The following is a 17,190-nucleotide window of genomic DNA, read 5'->3' as shown; positions in this document are numbered from 1 at the left end:
AACACTTCTCCTTCCTGACCCCATGACTGAACCTTCACCATTAGACTCACTTTGAGATCTTAGAATTGCTGTCTTTGAGAGGCCACTGATAAAAAGTCACATACACATGGATAAGGTATTCAGCGAGCATTTTATGGGGATTTGTTGAGAACAAGGCAAAGAACTCTTGGTGGAGGTGGTCGGGTTCCATCAGGTGGGTCCTCGATGAACTCAACAGATATGTATTAAGGACCTACTCTGTGCAAAGCTGTGTGATAGCACTGGGGATGCAATCCTGGGCAAAAATAGGCAGGTGATTCCCCAAGAAAGGGCTCTGGGGAAGGGGAAACCACCATCCGCTGAAGCAGCCCATCTTCAACCCCAGTACCACGGCTGTCCTTCAGGGTTCTGGGTCACCATGGCAGCTGCCATGGTAGTACCCTCAGAACAGCAGAGGGGCCTGGGAGGGCAGCATGGCACCCACAGTACCAGGGAGGCTCTGAACGCAGAACTCTGCCCTTTCTTGGTGATAAGGGCAGGGGAGGAGGGTTTATGGGGACTGGACCCCTGGTTCTCTGTGGCCCCAGTCCTAACCCATCCTAACCTTTAGAGTCACCCTCAGCCCCACCTTCTCCTGACTCTAAGGAGAACCAGAGGGTCAGGCCTAAAAGGGGGCTCAGGGTTGAAGCAGCCCAGCCCCGTTTTGCAGACTGGAAGGCTGAGGCCCAGAGCAGGGTGAGGGCATAGGGTAGTGTCCAAGGTCACGCAGCAGATCAGTGGTGGAGCCCCTGGCAGCCCCCCGCCCCCACCCTCATCCCTGGGATAGGCCGAGTGCGAATCCGCCGAGGCCTCAGCTCGCGTCTCGCGCTTCCAGGGGAGTCGCTCAGGGTCCGCCTGGTGAACGGGAGCAGCCGCTGCAGCGGGACGGTGGAGGTCCTGCTCGGGACGGCCTGGGAGCCCGCGTGCGGGGCGCCCTGGGACCGCCGCGCCGCCGAGGCCGTGTGCCGCGCGCTGGGCTGCGGCCGGGCCGGGGAGGCCGGGCAGCCCGCGCCGCCCACCCCGGAGCTGCCGCCCGGTCCGGCCGCCGGCAACGCCAGCGGGGTCCCGAACGCCACGCGGGCCCGGGCGCCCGCCGTCCTGTGCAACGACACGGAGTGGCGGCTCTGCGAGGTGGTGGAAGACGCGTGCAGTAGCGACGGGAGGCCGGCCCAGGTCACCTGTGCAGGTACGAGCGGACCGCCCCGCGCCCGCCCCTGCCTGCCCCCACCTTACCCCCCCTCGCTTTGAGCCACTGCCCCCAAGACCTGTCCTGGACACTGGACCCAATCCTCGCCCTCCGGACTTCCACCCCACCCACCACCGACGCAAACGCAGCCGGTTCCCACACTCAAGGGCTGCAGCATTGTATCATTCCCAGATCTGGGCATTTCCTCAGACCTGGCCTCCAGACCCCTCCCCTACTAGATCTCCAGTTGGCCCACTTGGTCCCCAGTCCGACCCCTTACCGGGTCTCTAGCCTTTCCTTACTGACCCCACCCCCCTCTCGCTTCGGACCTCTATCTCTGCCCCTACCCTCCATGTACAGAATATGCCAGGTTCCCAGGGTCTCTTGGCGTGGTCGCAACCCAGCCCCCAGCCCCGCTCTGTAGGCCCCGCCCACCAGGCCCCTAGCCCCACCCACCGGCTCACAGCTCCGCCCATAAGGTATCCAGCCCCGCCTCCGGGTCTAGTCCTGACCAGTGCCCCTCCTCTGCCCGGCAGGTCCCCAGCTAGAACAGTCCTGCCCCTCTCGCTGGGTTCACAGCCCCGCCCACAACTATCCTGCCCAGTCCTGACCACCCTCCCACCCCCTCCCTTCCTCGTCCTCTTCCCCCCACCCACAAACCTCTTCCCCTCCCAGCCCCAGAGAACCTCACGCTGCGGTTGGTGGACGGTGGCAGCCCGTGTGCGGGCCGCGTGGAGATGCTGGAGGACGGCCAGTGGGGTTCCGTGTGCGACGACACGTGGGACCTGGAGGATGCCCACGTGGTGTGCCGGCAGCTAAAGTGCGGCTGGGCCATCCAGGCCCTGCCTGGCCTGCACTTCGCCCCTGGCCAAGGACCCATCCACCGGGACCAGGTGAACTGCTCCGGGGACGAGGCCAACCTGCAGGACTGCCTGGGGCAGCCGGGAGACGGCTACTGCGGCCACAAGGAGGACGCCGGCGTGGTGTGCTCAGGTCAGTGGGCTGCGTTGCTGAAGCGCTATCCTCCACCAACACTCACCGTAGGCCTACTGGGCGCCAGGCCTGGAGTCAGCACTGCAGAGACCGTTCCTGCCCATGCGGGGGCGTCGTCCAGGAGGGCAGATGAGACCCAGATAAACATGATCCGGGGAGAGAGCAATAGATACCCTAAGACAGGACGCCGGGTGGAGTTTACAAGCAGCAGGTGATCCCTCGCGGGAGGGATAAGCTTGCCCACCTCCAGGAGTAGCTGACGTTAGAGATGAGGCTCTTCCTCAGTGGGGGTCCCCTGGTTCAGAGCAGCAAGGGGACATGGAGTCAGGGAGGCCCCTGAGGAGGCTGTTTGAAGTCCACATGAGGCCAGAAGGTTCCAGTCCAGCCAGTTCTTCTCTGTTATGTGCTCAGGAATGGGGGGAGGGGTCTTTAGTTAAATATAGATTCTGATTCAGTAGGTCTGGGACAGGGCTTGAGATTCTGCATTTCTAACAAGTTCCCAGGTGATACTGATTTTGTTGGTCCACACTTTGAGTAGCAAGGATCTAGAGTCCTGCAGCAGGGTCAGCCAAAGCAGATGGGGCAGAGGAGAGGGGAAGGCAGATGGTGGAGGGAGAGTACACAGATCTGGAGACCTATTGGCTGTGGGGTGTTTGCCTTTGTGGGTCTGGGCTGGTGGGGATTTTGGCCCACAGGATCCTGACCTGACTCTGCATCCCCCCTCCCCCGCAGAGCACCAGTCCTGGCGCCTGACGGGGGGTGCTGACCCTTGCGAGGGGCAGGTGGAGGTACACTTCCGCGGGGTCTGGAGCACGGTGTGCAACAGTGAGTGGTACCCACCGGAGGCCACAGTGCTCTGCCGGTCCTTGGGCTGTGGGACCATGGCCAGAGTGCTCAAGGGGCTGCCCCACTCCCTGTCCGGCAGGATGTACTACTCGTGCGAGGGAGAGGAGCCCGCCCTCTCCGACTGTGTCTGGCGGTTCAACAACTCCTTCCTCTGCAGCCAGTCGCAGGCAGCCAGGGTCCTCTGCTCAGGTATCCCTGCCCCCCTTCATACCCTCCCCCTAGATTTGGACCAGGAATTCCACCTGAATCCGCAGCCTAAGAACTTGGACCACAGCTTGGACTAGATCAGGAACGGCAAATACTGGCATTCAAGGGACCATTGCCCTTACCATGCCCAGGCAGACGTTCCTAATTAATCAGGGCGTTCTTTTCCACAGATCCGCCACTCAACCCCAGAGTCACAAATCAAATATTTATTAAGGCCTTAATATATGCTAAACAGTGGTCTCTGTTGACTGGAATTGGCTCAGGAGATGAAACCAACTTACTATCCCAGGGCTGATGATCACAGTAAAAATAATATTAGGAGATGCTAGTAATATCAGCGACAGGATTTGGAGCCCAAATCGTGTGCTGGGCATTGCCAAGCACTCGGTGTATCTTATTTCAGTTAAGCCTCACATCCATTCTGTGAACTGGGTTCTATGGTATTTCACCAAATCTAAGATGGCATTGCTATGTCACACCGTTATCACCTTAAAGGACAAAAATGCTGTCAAAATTAACTCTTGCCATGTCATCAGTTGTAATGATGAATGCCATCACCCCGATTTCAGAGGTGTTCAAATGTGAAAAATCAAGAGCATTCGACCTGCATTAACACAGTATTAGGGTCTCCATGGGGTTCAAACACCTGGCTATGAATTCCAGCCCTGCCATTTACTAGCCCCGGGCTGCAGTCTGGTGAATATGTGGATGCTGATTCTAGCTGCTTCACAGGGTAGCTGGGAAATCAGATACTCTCCACCAAGGGACTTCATAAGCTTCATCCCCTACCCGTCAAATGATTATGATTAATGACAATAATATCAGCTTCCCATCTCCTGAGACCGATGTGAAGAACAAACCCAAGACTGAACGGAAAAGGGATTTGTGGTCTGTAGCAAATTATACAGAAGGAAGGGCTAATTCTTTTACCAGCCCTTTATTCGAAGCAAAGACCCTTCCCAGCATTTAATCCATGAGAGCATCATTATTTCGGGGGTGGGAGAGGAGGGTGGCCTTAGCTGTGTGCCCCCACGGGAACACGCCCCCCGTTCCAGGTCACTTGTCTGTCTTGTTCAGTTTCTAGCAGGAGGCCAGGCACACAGTAGGTGCTCGGTAATATGCGCTGAGTGAATGAGCACTGCTTTCTGACAGGTTCCCGGAGTTTGCTCAATCTGTCCACTTCTGAGGTCCCTGCAAGTGTCCAGCCGCTCACTGTAGGTGAGTGTCACTGGGTGTGCAGTTTCTCAGAGGAGTGGGTGCGTGCATGCATGTGTGTGTGTATGTGTGTGTGTGTGTGTGTGTGTGCCTGTGTGTGTGGGAGGGGCCTGATGGTTTATCCCCATCCCCCACCTCCAGACTATGGACTTGCTTCCCCCGCGCTCTCTGGGCACTTTACGCTCCTCCCCACTCCCCTCCCTGCCATGTCAGCTCCACAGCTCCCTGAATCCTGGTATTTTGTCCTCTCTCCACTCTCTTGTGGGCTCCTGGAGGGCTAGTCTGACTCCGGCCAGTGGTGGGGATGCCAAGAGCAACAGCCAGAGTGTTTATAATGCTCCAGACACTGGCCCAGAGCTTTATAGTCATTATTTCCCAACCCTTTAATGCTCCCCCAGCCCCATGGGAAGGTCTCATTATAACCTTTACACAGAGGAAGAAGCTCTGGCTCAGAGGGTGAAGTGACAGCCAGCGGGTATTGGCCAGAATTTGCATCCAAGGCCCTAAACTCCAGATCCGTGCTTGGTCTTTCCACGAGCTGTGTGTAACTTGGCGAGCTTTGGGGCAGACTCCCGGGGCTCCAATCTTGGCTGTGCCTCTTCCTAGCTGTGTAATGTTGGGCAATACTTAACCTCTCTGAGCCTCAGATCCCTTGACTATAAAATATAAAAACTCTCTCCTAGCGTTATTGTGAGTCTCCAGTGAAATAATTTTTGTAAAATCTTTATAAGAGGGGCCAGCCCAGTGGTGTAGTGGTTAAGTTTGTGCACTCCGCTTCAGCGGCCCGGGGTTCGTGGGTTCTGATCCCGGGTGTGGACCTGCACCACTCGTCAAGCCGTGCTGTGGCGGCATCCCACATACAAAATGTAGGAAGACTGGCACAGATGTTAGCTCAGGGCTAATCTTCCTCAAGCAAAAAGAGGAAGATTGTCACGGATGTTAGCTCAGGGCCAGTCTTCCTCACCAACAACAACAACAAAAAGAATAACTGATGCCCAGACAGCGCTTACTGTGTATTGTATTATTTAGTCAGACATAGAGCCCCTTAGCAGCCCCGGGATACCCACAGGGGCCGGCCCAGATTCACGGGTCCGCCCCTTGCCCCCACAGCCCAGCCTCTCCCTTGCACTGCTTCCTCCTGCTAAAGCCAGTTCCCACCCTGGCCCAAACTGCCCCCTTTGCAGACAGAAAGGGGAGGAGAAAAAATGAGGACAGGGAGGGGGTAATCTCCCAGGGGGAGCAGACACTGCCCCCAGCCAGGGGGTCAGGATGATCTCATCCCCCCGGCACCCTTCATCTATCCCTGTGCTCTGTACACCCTGGTCTTATGCCCTGAGCAGGAGACGGTTCCTGTCTCTCTGATGATGAGCGTGCCAAGCTCCTGCCTGGTTGCATCTCTATCCATTCTTGTGCTTTGGGTTCCTTTAAGCAGGGGTGAGGCCCAAGAGGGAGGGGCAGGCAGGAAGTCACACCAGAGCTGCAGAGCTGGGAGGTCTGGAATCACGGCTCTCACCCCTGCCCTCAGGGAGTGCATGTCTGGTTAGAAGGATGCGTCTGGGGCACAGAAGGGAGAGCTAGCTCTCCTGAAGGTCTTTTTACTGCCGGGGGTGATGCAGAGTCACCTTCTTTGGGAATCCAGCTTGGTCTTCCCGATAGAGAATTAGAGCCCCATGTAGGACCTCATGCCCCCAGGTCCCTGTCCCTTCCTCCATCACAGCAGGCATCTCACCATATTGGATTGAGTTGACTTGATCTCCCTACTAGACAGAGACCCTCAAAGCCTATGATGCTGTTGTCACATTTGTTTCCCCAGGGTCTAGCATCTGGCACACAGTGGGTGCTCAATAATTGTTGAACCCGTGGGCTGGTGGCCAGGAGAAAGTTTCATTCAGTTAATTAATCATTCAGTGTGCATTTCTTGAGCACCTACTATGTACCAGGCAAAGGAAGAGAGGTGGAGGATAGGTCTAAAAGGGAAGTGGGTCATCTGCAGAGAGGATGGAGAGGCGAGAAGAAGGGCAAGGAGAAGTCTATGTCCATTCCTCCTTCTCTCTGATTTGGGGTTCTTGCTTCTAGAATCTTCTTTGATGGTGAATACAGAGGACTGGGTATCTCGGGAGTTCATGCTCCTCATTCTCTGCATCATTCTGGGAATTCTCCTCCTTGGCTCACTCATCACCATAGCCTTCATCCTCTTGAGAGTTAAAGGAAAATACGGTAGGTGCAGAGTTCTGGGAGCCACTGGGAAGGCCCAGGGATGGGAAGGAGCTGGCCTGAGGGGTGGCCCTCCCAGGGGGATATGAGCCTTGTGGGACCCAAGCGGAAGTGGCAGTGATCCAGCAATGGCCACCCAGCCCTGGCCCTGGGAGCACCTCCTGATGGGAGGGATTTTCCCAGCATGCCCAGCAGAAGTGGTCCATGGGAGGACCAGACTGTGTTTGTGTGTATTTGGAAGGGTGGGTGAGGAGGGAGGTGTCTCGATGAGAACAGAACCTGATAGACTGAGAGAGGGCAAAAAATGACTTGTAGAATCTCTGCCTCCCTTCCCTCAGCCCTCCCCGCTATGGTGAACCATGAACACGTACCCACCACCACCACAGCAGGGATCAATAGCTATCAAGACGTCCCCACCATCATCCCCAAAGAAGGTAGGGTGTCACCCACCCTGCGGGTGGGGAGAGCTGGGGAGGACAGGAAGGGGATACTTTCTGGGGGGTCAGTATTGCTTAGGTCAAAGCAGTGTCCCAGCTGGAGATGGGACCTGGGCCAGGCCACTCGTGGTTATGGGACTCTGAGCATGTCAGGCCTCAATCTGGGCCTTGAGGGGCAGATGACCCTCCAGGGCATCGTTCTGGGTGTCTAGGGCCTTCGAGTTCTGGACCAGTACAGGCCCAGGGCATTTTGGACCTTGGCTGCCTTTGGGAAGCTCCCTCTGCCAATTGGCTAGTAAGTTTGTGGTATCATCGCCTCTTTCCATGGCCTGCTCATCAGCCTCCCTGCAGAGCCACATCAAGACTTTCCTGGAACGTAATTTGATTTCATATTTTCTGAATGAAAAAAAAATTGGATCAGGGGCCTGCCCGGTGGTGTAGTGGTTAAGTTTGCAAGCTCTGCTTTGGAGGCCTGGGGTTCACAGGTTCAGATCCTGGGGAAGGACCTATGTACCGCTTCTCAAACCATGCTGTGGCAGGCGTCCCACATATAACGTAGAGGAAGATGGGCACGGATGATAGCCCAGGGCCAATCTTCCTCAGCAAAAAGAGGAGGATTGGCAACAGATGTTAGCTCAAAGCTAATCTTCCTCACCAAAAAAAAAAAAAAAAAATTGGATCAGTCCTTCATCTTTTATGATACGTGGATTTACACCTCTTGGAAGTCTTATAAAGGAGTTCGAGCTTAATCGCAGTGCATGATGAGTGTATTAAATCACCTTTATTTGAAAGCTTCCAATGACATGAAAACCAATACAAAATTCAGTCAAATATTATAAATATTCTCTGTGCACCGTATCCATCTATTTGAGAAGAGAATTTGAATACAGAACCTAGCACGAGTTAGGCACAGAGCATTTGCTCACTGAAGATTATGCTCTAGAGATTAAGAACCACACTGCCTGCTTTTCTGGGCAAGGTGAGAAACTCGCTGTGCCTCAGTTTCCTCAGCTGTAAAGTGGGTATAATAAAGTACCTACTCACAGACCTGTGATGAGAATTAAATGAGATAATATTTATAAACGTTAGAATAGTGCCCGGCATATAATGACTGCTATGTAAGTTATGTTAAATAAATAAGTGTTATTTAATTCCCCATGTTTGAAATGGGTGGGGGAAGCTTGGAAAACCTAGGCCGGATGGTCTTGTACAAGATGGGCTACCTGGCACCCTTCCTGCCACTGTCTCTGGTCCCTGCCATCCATGCTCTCTGCCATCTCTCCCTGCCCCTTTCTGCCTACCTCTTTGCCATGCGCACCACTCTGTTCTCTCCCCAGTTCCCAATCTGCCTGTCCAGGTCCAGAACCCGCCCCCTGAGGACTCGGACTCCAGCTTGGACTCAGACTATGAACCCTATGACTTCAGCGCCCAGCCTCCCGTGGCCCTGACTACCTTCTACAGTGAGTGCCTGGGCCGGGGCTCCTGAGGGCCCCCCAGCCCGGACCGAGAGAGGAGGTGGAATTTCCCCTTGTTATTACCCACCAGATTGACTGTAGACAGTTGTAGTGGAAGTTTTCAAAGTGCTTTGTGACCCTGGAGACATCTCGATGTCTCGAGGCGATTCCACTCCAACCTCCTTCTCGCCCATGTTTGTCTCTGGCCGTGTCTTAAGACCAGTTCTGGATGTCCACTCAGTGGTGGCTGTGTCTGTGTAACGTACAAGATAGTCCAGGCAAGAGACAGAGTGTGGATGGCTTCCTGCACGCTCACACCCCTTCTGGGGCCCATCCTGCCCCATCAACCTTACCCCCTTCCCTCCCTCTGCTGTGAGCCCGGCTTGCACCTCTTAGCTGGCTTTTCCAGCTCTTCTCTGCCTGCTGGGGATAGGAGGAGGAAAGACAGTGCTTAAGGCAGGGCCCACGCAATGCTGTGAGGCTGAACGAGAGCGAAGAGTCCCACGCCTGTTGTGGAATCCCTTGGGAGCTTGTCAAAAATTCCTGACTCCCACCCAGGACCTACTATATAAGTTAGAGTTTGGCTGCGTGTGACAGAGACCCCCAAATGACAGTGTCCTGAGAAGCTGGCGGGAGTCCAGGCTCCTTCTTTCTTGCTGCTCTGCAGTCCCTAAGATGCTGCCCTCATCAAGTGGCTCATCCCCATGTCCGCATTCTGCTCAGTGGGAAGGGAAGGGAAGGGAAGGTGGGACATGCCCTACCCTGTAAGGCAGGACGCTGGAGATGCCCACGTGGCTGCCACTCATGTTCTGCCGACCAGAACTTAAACCCACCAGCTGCAAGAGAGGCTCTGTCCTGGGCAGCTGTGTGTTCAGATAAAGGCCAGAGGGTCTCCTACTACAGAGGGGAGAATGGATATTGGGGACAGCTAGCCATCTCTGCCCCACCTGCTGAATCAGGGCCTCTGGGAGTGGGACACCAATGATTCCACTTCTGCTGGTCCATGGGAGCCACAGGGATGAAGTGTCCTTAGAACCTGGGATTCTGAGCCCAGGCATATCAGATGCAAGACTGAGAGTCCAAAATCCTAGGACACTGAGACTGAAAGTAAGGGGCACCTGGTTCGGCAGCCCCGACTCCAAGATTCCAGACGCTCAAGTCCTTAAGACCCTGTGAATGTCCTTCTCTCTGATTCGGAAACGAAGGTGCCACAGAGCCTGGGGCGAAGATTCCAGACCCTCCGGTTTCTGCTCTGGGAAGGCTCCTCGAAGCGGCAACGTCTGCCCTTTTTCAGCCCAGGAGAGAACCCAGGACTCTCGATATTTCCCGAAGTAGCAGAAGGGGCAGCTGGGGGCAGGGCGGGCAGGACACAAGGGTCTCTGGCCAGAAGCAGCCTGTCCCCATGCTGGTTTCAGATTGAGATTCGAGGTCTGCATGGACTAGGATGTGAGCCTGGGATCTGATGGGAAAGGCGAAGCCCCCGGTACCCTGGGGTTATCCTCTAGCCCTGATGAGCCTCAGGGGCACCTTCCTGAGCCCCAAGGCACACAGCCCCTCCTGCAGGCCCCCAGGACAAGGCAGTTGATACTCTACCGCTCCTCATCACCGCTCTGCTTCTAGATTCCCAGCGGCACCGGCTCACAGATGAGGAGGTCCAGCAGAGCAGGTTCCAGATGCCCCCCTTGGAGGAAGGTGAGTCGGGCTGGGGAGGGGAGTGGCGGGGGGTGATCGAGATGCCAGCGCTGCCTCCAGATGTAGCTGCTCAGCTGACCTTGAGAAGCACCGGCAGCAACCTCCCTCAATAGGTCCCTCCCGGGTTTCACAATTCCTATTGGCAATAAATTCTTTCTCAAGTCTAACTTAAAGCCTTCCTGCATTGCCGCTTCTTTCCTCACCATTCTCCCTTTCCTGGCTCAGGACTTGAAGAGATGCATGCCTCTCAGGTGCCCCCTGCCAACCCTGGACACTGCATGGCAGACCCCCCCTCCCTGGGCCCTCAGCACCACCCGAGGACTAACAGTGGGTCCAGCACATCCTCCGGGGAAGACTACTGCAATAGCCCCAGCAGCAGGCTACCTCTATGGAACCCTCAGGCGTTTTCTTCAGAGAAGAGCCCCTTCCTAGAGCCGCCCCCGAACTTGGAGCTGGCCGGCTCCCAGACAACTTTTTCTGGTAAGTTGTGCCCAGGAGAATTCTGCGTGTCCCCCAACCTCCCATCCTGTAGCCACCCTGGCTGGAGGAAGCATAGAGCTGGGAGCCCTGAACCAAGCTGAGGTCAGGATTCTTGTCCCAGCTTGGCAGCCATTTGCTGTGTGACCTTGGACAAGTCTCTTCCCCTCTCTGGCCCTTCATTTCCTCCTTTGTCAAGATAGGGACTTGACACTACTGAGTCGTGAGGGCCTCCCAGCTCTAGCAGTGTGTGAACGGGCTGTCTCCTGGCAGAGGGTGATTGGTTCTGGGGGTTTCCAGCAGGGCCCTCGGCTGACGACAGCTCCAGCACCTCATCCGGGGAGTGGTACCAGAACTTCCAGCCGCCGCCCCCGCCCCCTCCTGAGGAGCAGTTGGAGTGCCCAGGTGCCCGTGGCAGGGGAGGGCATCCTGGGAGCGGGGAGGAAGAGGGACTGGGGAGTGGGGGAGCTCTGGACCGGTTGGATATATCAGCCCCAGGGGAAAAGGAGATAAAGGGATGTTTTATTTTAACAAACAAGAATATGAGGAGGCGGGGAAAATGGATGTGGATGGGATGGAGAAAGATTCAAAGAGGATGCCTTGAGAGGGAGTGAGCTCCCAATTAGTGGAGTCATTCAAGCAGGAGCAGCCCGATGGCCCCTTGGGGGAGACTGTGGTAGCATGGGGGCTCCCAGCACTTAGTTGTCCATCACATTTGGTGGCAGTGTGGGGACTACAGCCCTGAAGGCTTTGCCCTCAGGGCTGACACCCTAGCGAGGGAGATGGTGGTGAGCCAGATGATAAGATGGTTTCACGCAGCATCACAGGGGAGGGGGAGGGGAACCCAGACCCACTCAGCTCTGTCCCCTGGGGCAGCAGGGGCAATGACTGGGCCTCTCACTGACCTGAGCCTCCTGGCCGCACAGGATCCCCCAGTGCCCAGTCTGAATCCACCAACAATGAAGACTACGATGACATCAGCTCAGCCTAGACCGGGCCCAGCGAGGCAGCGGGTAGCTCCCTCCCACTGGACTCCTGCTCCACCTACTCCCCTCTCCCACCCCGTCCATCCTCTCAGATGTCCCCCAGGGGGCTGAGAGCCTCCCCCGGAGAGACAAAAAGAAACTCCACACCCCATACTGCTCGGCCTCCATCCATCAAAGAGAACTGCTGGCACAGCCCTGCCCCAGCCCCAAACAGCAGCCCCAGGGTGGAGGGTGCTGCCTGTGATAGGTAGTGAGCTCTCTGTCTCAGGGATGAACAAGCAAAGTCTGGGCCACTTCTTGGCAGGCTGCCTGGAGGAGTCAGACTGGATGACTCCTGAGGCCATTCCGACTCTCGGGGGTCTGGGGCTTTGGTTCCCTGAGTCTCAGACAGCTCAGGGCCCAGAGGTACTGCGAGGAGCCCACAGGCCCTGTCCCAGTGCTGCCTGGGGAGGCCCCAGGTGCAGAGGCTGTCGATCTGACAGGTGGATGCGGGGGTGGGAGTGGCATGGCTGACCAGGGCTTTGCTCAAGTCGGTACCTGCACCTGGGCAGGGAGTCCAGCTGACAGTGGGAGGGACAGCTGCTCCTTCCACCACCAAGGGGCGGAGCCTGAGGCCGGCCCTGCCTCTAGAGACCCTCGGAGCCCATCAGGGGCATAGCCCCGTTCTGCTGTGACTGTCCCCGGACCACAGATCCTCATTCTGAGCTTCCTGCAATTACAAAGATTGTCCCATCCAGCGCCCCCATGACCCAGAGTGGGGGTCCAGTCCCTGTGGGGGCAGAAGCACAGAGATGTCTGCCAGGAGGGGCCCAGGGGCTGCACTCAGACCTGAATCCCCATCTGTCTGCTTGGATCGATGGGTGCCTCCCGGCAGAGTGCACGAACATGCCGTGTTGCACTGAGAGCTGGAAACGTGTCCAGGAAGCCTCCAGAGAGAGGCCCAGGGCTCAGGGCCAGATTCTGGTGTCCTGTTCTGAGTATCCCGAGATTAAACTAATTGCTGAATGAAACCAGGCGTGGAGTGACAAGTCCTTGAACTCACAGAACCCAGACTGCGTGTGCTTGCATGCGTGTGCATGTGCGTGTGTGTGTGCGCGTGTGTGTGTGTGTTGGGTGGGGGCATCTAACCATCGAGGTGGGTGTGTTAGGGGAAACTGGAAAACCTACCATGGTCTGGCACTGTGAAAATGCTGGGGATGCAGGGACAAGAAGATTCACGCCTGCCCGTCTGGAGGAGGTAGACGCCAAGAAAGACACCGTGAGTCGGGCAGCCTCTCCACTCCCTAATCTGCCCCTCACCAGCCCTGGCTCAGTGCAGGCCGCCGGGTGTGCTGCACTGAATAAGTTCTGACCTGGGCCTCCAAAAGCTCCCGAGGCAGGGTAATTCGAGGGGGTTTTATTCTCAGGGCTGCCTGGCAAAGGAATTGACCCCAGGCCCAGAAGGAGCTGGAGACAAGGCTGGTGGATATGGAGGGGACTGTGCAGTGGGTTCATCCGGAGGCTGGGATTTTGCCCAACTGCAATGGCGCATGCCCGGCTATGCCTGTGGGGTAAGGCGGGGCTCAGGTGTCCTCCGAGCTGTGGGTCCTGCCCTGCAGGGCTGAGCAGGACCTGCTTTCCGTTCACCTGTCCCAGAGGTGCAGAGAAAGCTGGCACTCCCCAGGGCAACCGTCACAGGATGTGGTTGCCGCTGTGATGAGCCCCCCTCCTCCTCAGGACCTCTGAACCCTCCCTGCGCCCTGCGGGGGGATTCCTAGGGGAGGAGCCAGCACTGGAGTGGGTGGGGACAGACTCCCAGGGCAGTCTGTGAAAGCCTTTTTTGTCAGACAGACTGGGTTCGAATCCCCGCTGCACCCCATCCTGGCTGTGTGGCCTCTGGCAAGCCACTCAACGTCTCTGAGCCTTTGCTGTCAAGTTTGTCTGTTGAAGTGTACATGGCAGTATAGGAACTAGAGAGGTGGTGGCAAGGGTTAGAGGCTTGGCAATACATGTCCCCTCTCATTGGTAGATCAATCAATAGAGGTGAGAGATCTCTTTAAAAGGAGAAAGGGGAGGAAAAGAGAAAACAGCAATTCGTGGGGTCTTAGCGCATTGGTGCTGGGGGAGGCGTGGAGAACATCTCATCCCACTCTCATTTTACAGATGAGGACGCTGAGGGCTAGGAGGGGAAAGGACTTGTCCACGGTCACTCAGAGAGCTAACAGCCGAGTCACAGTTGCCCCCACTGAGGGGCTCAGACAGGGAGATGGTGACACCCTCTGAGTTCTTCCTCCTTTCTCCCCAGAGCAACCTCCCCCATCGCTGGCCCCTTCCCCCAAGAGCCATCAGTCCAAGAGAAACTGGGAAACCGAGACATGTCTCCCTTGTCCCCTCCCAGCCTCTGGGCAGTCTGGGGTACCAGGGTCACACAGGGCAGGGGACTTTCTGAGGGCCAGGGTCCAGACCCACAAGGCCCCCTGCCAGAGCCGGCTCTTTGGTTGGGTGATGGCTGCTCATGGAGACGGCCCTTCCTCCCCATCTCTATGCCTCCGGGGGACTCGGCCCATTCGTTATTGAACCAGCCCCTGCTGGGACTTGAGAGGCTGAGATGAGTGACATTGACCCGAGGAGCGGGAGCCGCAGGGAACCGCACACCTATGCAGGTGCACTTACCCTCCACTCTTAAGAGACCTAGCACTGTAACACACCTCAAGGATCTGGGAGAGGCAACACCAAGATGTTAAGCGGACGTGGCAGCTGAATCCCTATTTCAGAAGCATTGGTATGGGGAGGGGCCATATCCGAGGACGGAGGCACCGCAGCAATTTTATGGCTCTGCAAGCGCAGTGAGAGGACGGTGCACAGGGAATGTATGGGGCCCAGGAGATCCCTGGCCCAGCCGGAGGGAGGCCATCCAGGAAGGCTTCGTGGGGAGGTGATGCCTCAGCTGGGTCATAAAGGATGAATAGGAGTTGGCTATGGGAGTGGACAGGGAAGGGCATTGCAAGTCAACAGAATGGCATGAGCAAAGACAGAGCAAGAAACCTGGTGGCTCACGAGGTAAAGGGTGGTCCAGCCCAATAAGAGAAGAGGCTGAGGACAGTCAATGCCCCCACCAACTCTATTTCATAGGTGAGAAAACTGAAGCCCAGAGAGGTTAAGTAAAATGCCCGAATCACACAGCTAAAAAGTGACAACGCTGGGATTTCAAAACGTGTTGTCTAGCTTCAGAGTCTGAGCTTTAACCATGACGCTTCCAGTGGAAACCCATTCCCATCCCTGTGCCCACTGGAGCCACACTGCTGGTCACTGCCAGAGCCCCAGCTCAGCTCTGAGATCTGGAGACAGCAGCCTGTCCGTCCCCCAACAGCACAGGCACCCGTGGGTGCTGGGATGCTGGGCTCAGGGCTGGAGAATAACTCATTAGCCTGGGTGCCCGTGTGCAGCTGGGCTCTATGCTGGCCTGGGGCACAGAGAGGAATGAAACCTGGCCCTTCCCTTGGGGAGTTTAAAGTCTCTGGGGGAGACACAGAGACCAGTAACTGCAGTATATCACCATGGGAGTGCTGGTGGTGATGATGATGGTGAAGACGACGATGGTGGGGGGCATTACTATGTGCCAGGCGTGTGTTATTTCATATAATCCACATAAGAGCTCTCTGAGAAGGTATTATCTTCCCTCATTTATAAATAGGGAAACCAAGGTCTGGAGAGGTTAGTAACTAGCCGGAAGTCACACGGCTTGGCACAACTTCTCTACCTACCTCCAAAGCCCCAATATGAAACCACTGCACTGCACGGTGGGGGTGCATCATGGGCATATTTTACCCACACGAACTGAAGTGTATGTGCTCAGCAGCAAAAGAGAAAGAAAAAGAACTGAGCCACTGTCTCCCTTAGTGAACAAACACCTGGGAGGGAGGAGAGAGGTGGGAGCTGGGACCCTCTGTTCCCTCAGATCCCAAGAACCGTTCACTGCGTGGGCATCTTGTGGGCATCCAGTGGGCATCTCCCACCGGAGGGGATCTGAGTTATTAAGAATTCACATTTTTCATACGTGGTGGGCCTGGAACCCAAGCCCATCGCTTCATCTGGGTCATCGAAGGCTGGAGGGAGAAATAGGCAGGTGGAGCCCCCGCAGGACGGACTCAAACACAGGGGGCTTCCCGGGAGAGCTTGCCTTTTCTTTCCCTCCATCCCCATCTCCTTCATTTCTTCCTCCCTCCCTCCCTCTCTTCCTCTTTCTTTTTCTCTTTCTTTCTTTTAAATAGTAAATACGTTCACATGGTTCAAAACTCCCAACAACTCACAAACTCATATCATTAAAATCTTGTTACCCACCCACCTACCCTCTCCCCTCCCTACCCCCTCCCCAGGTAAACACTTGTTCTCTGATAGAAACACAAGCAGATATGAATACCTCTTGTTGCCCCTGCCCCTTCTTATGCAAAAAAGGGCATTCTATCCACACTCCTGGATAGCGGATAGGGCTCCTTGCTTCTTTTCACTTCTCAAGGCATGCCGGAGAACATTCCTAAGGGATTTTCAAAACTAATGTCGACCATATTTGAGTTTGTTCCATGTGCTACCCAAGCGTATAACCTCTGCCTCATATGGGGCCCCAACACTTTGCTACAGAGGGCTGTGTGGACAGAGGGGAAGAAGCCACTAACTCTGCCGGAGTTTGTTGGGGAAAGCATGACAAAAGAGGGAACAAATGAGTCGGCCATTGAAGGATGTGTAGGAGTCTGCTGGATGGAAACAAGAGTAAAGGACATTCCCAGTGGCAACAAGTGCAAGTGTGGTGCGTGTTGGCTGAAGCCTGGGGGGGCAGAGAGAGCACAAGTGGAAAAGACCATTGGGGAGCATCTCAGAGGGTCTGGGTCCCTTGCCCAGGGGTTCTGTCGTTGACTCGGAGGGACTGGGGAGTGGTGAGTAGTTTCTAAGGCAGGGAAGTGATCTGATGAGATGGATGCTCTAGAAAGATCACTGCTGTGAGTGGAGGCTGGTTTGAGGGAGGCCAGTTGGGAGGCAGCCACAGAGCACTGGGGGCCAGGACTGGGGGATGGGGGATTCGAGGGTTTGAGGAGAGATCATATACATGGGAGATGATCTGCCAACACAGCAGCCTCCAGTCACCATGATAATATGACAGTGACATTCATAACCACAGCCTCCACTCCTGAGTACACGCGTCAAGGAACCCTTCTGGGCATATTACAGGGCCTGACCCGTTAATGCTCCCAACAGCCCTGTGGGGTAGTAGTATTATCTCCATCGTACAGTTGAGGAAACCGAGGCTCGGGAAGGTTCAGAGCTTCTCCAGGGCTGTCAGCTCATGGCAGGGTGGCTGGGCCCCAGCTCTCTCTCCACGTGGCCTCCTGAGGTATAAGGTCCCCACTAAAGGCTCCTGTCTGTGCTCACCGATCTGAATGCCCCAGCCAGAGCATCACACCCTTCTTCAGGCCCCACAGTTCATTTGCATC

The 17,190-nt window shown here is 56.0% G+C and overlaps 1 protein-coding gene across 5 annotated transcripts in view; it reads left to right on the top strand.

Moving 5' to 3' along the window:
* Positions 1–12,735, top strand: part of CD6 (CD6 molecule) — a 62,804-nt gene extending 50,069 nt beyond the window's left edge. For 2 of the 5 annotated variants that reach the window (XM_087422846.1, XM_087422845.1), the window contains exons 5-15: positions 854–1,204; positions 1,880–2,197; positions 2,930–3,232; positions 4,403–4,468; positions 6,542–6,682; positions 7,018–7,113; positions 8,454–8,576; positions 10,191–10,262; positions 10,488–10,742; positions 11,040–11,144; positions 11,666–12,735. In XM_087422846.1, the coding sequence (XP_087278972.1) occupies positions 854–1,204; positions 1,880–2,197; positions 2,930–3,232; positions 4,403–4,468; positions 6,542–6,682; positions 7,018–7,113; positions 8,454–8,576; positions 10,191–10,262; positions 10,488–10,742; positions 11,040–11,144; positions 11,666–11,730 (1,895 nt within the window). In that variant the 3' untranslated portion in view covers positions 11,731–12,735. The remainder of the gene's footprint in view (positions 1–853; positions 1,205–1,879; positions 2,198–2,929; positions 3,233–4,402; positions 4,469–6,541; positions 6,683–7,017; positions 7,114–8,453; positions 8,577–10,190; positions 10,263–10,487; positions 10,743–11,039; positions 11,145–11,665) is intronic. The other 3 variants (XM_087422847.1, XM_087422849.1, XM_087422848.1) reach the window with 3 other exon arrangements.
* Positions 12,736–17,190: the final 4,455 nt, after the last annotated feature.

The sequence above is a fragment of the Ceratotherium simum genome, chromosome 34 (assembly GCF_057802395.1).
Source record: "Ceratotherium simum simum isolate JZ-2026a chromosome 34, ASM5780239v1, whole genome shotgun sequence".
NCBI lineage: Eukaryota > Metazoa > Chordata > Mammalia > Perissodactyla > Rhinocerotidae > Ceratotherium > Ceratotherium simum.
Note: the sequence above shows the minus strand (reverse complement) of the source record. Positions and strands in the feature narration are given on the sequence as shown.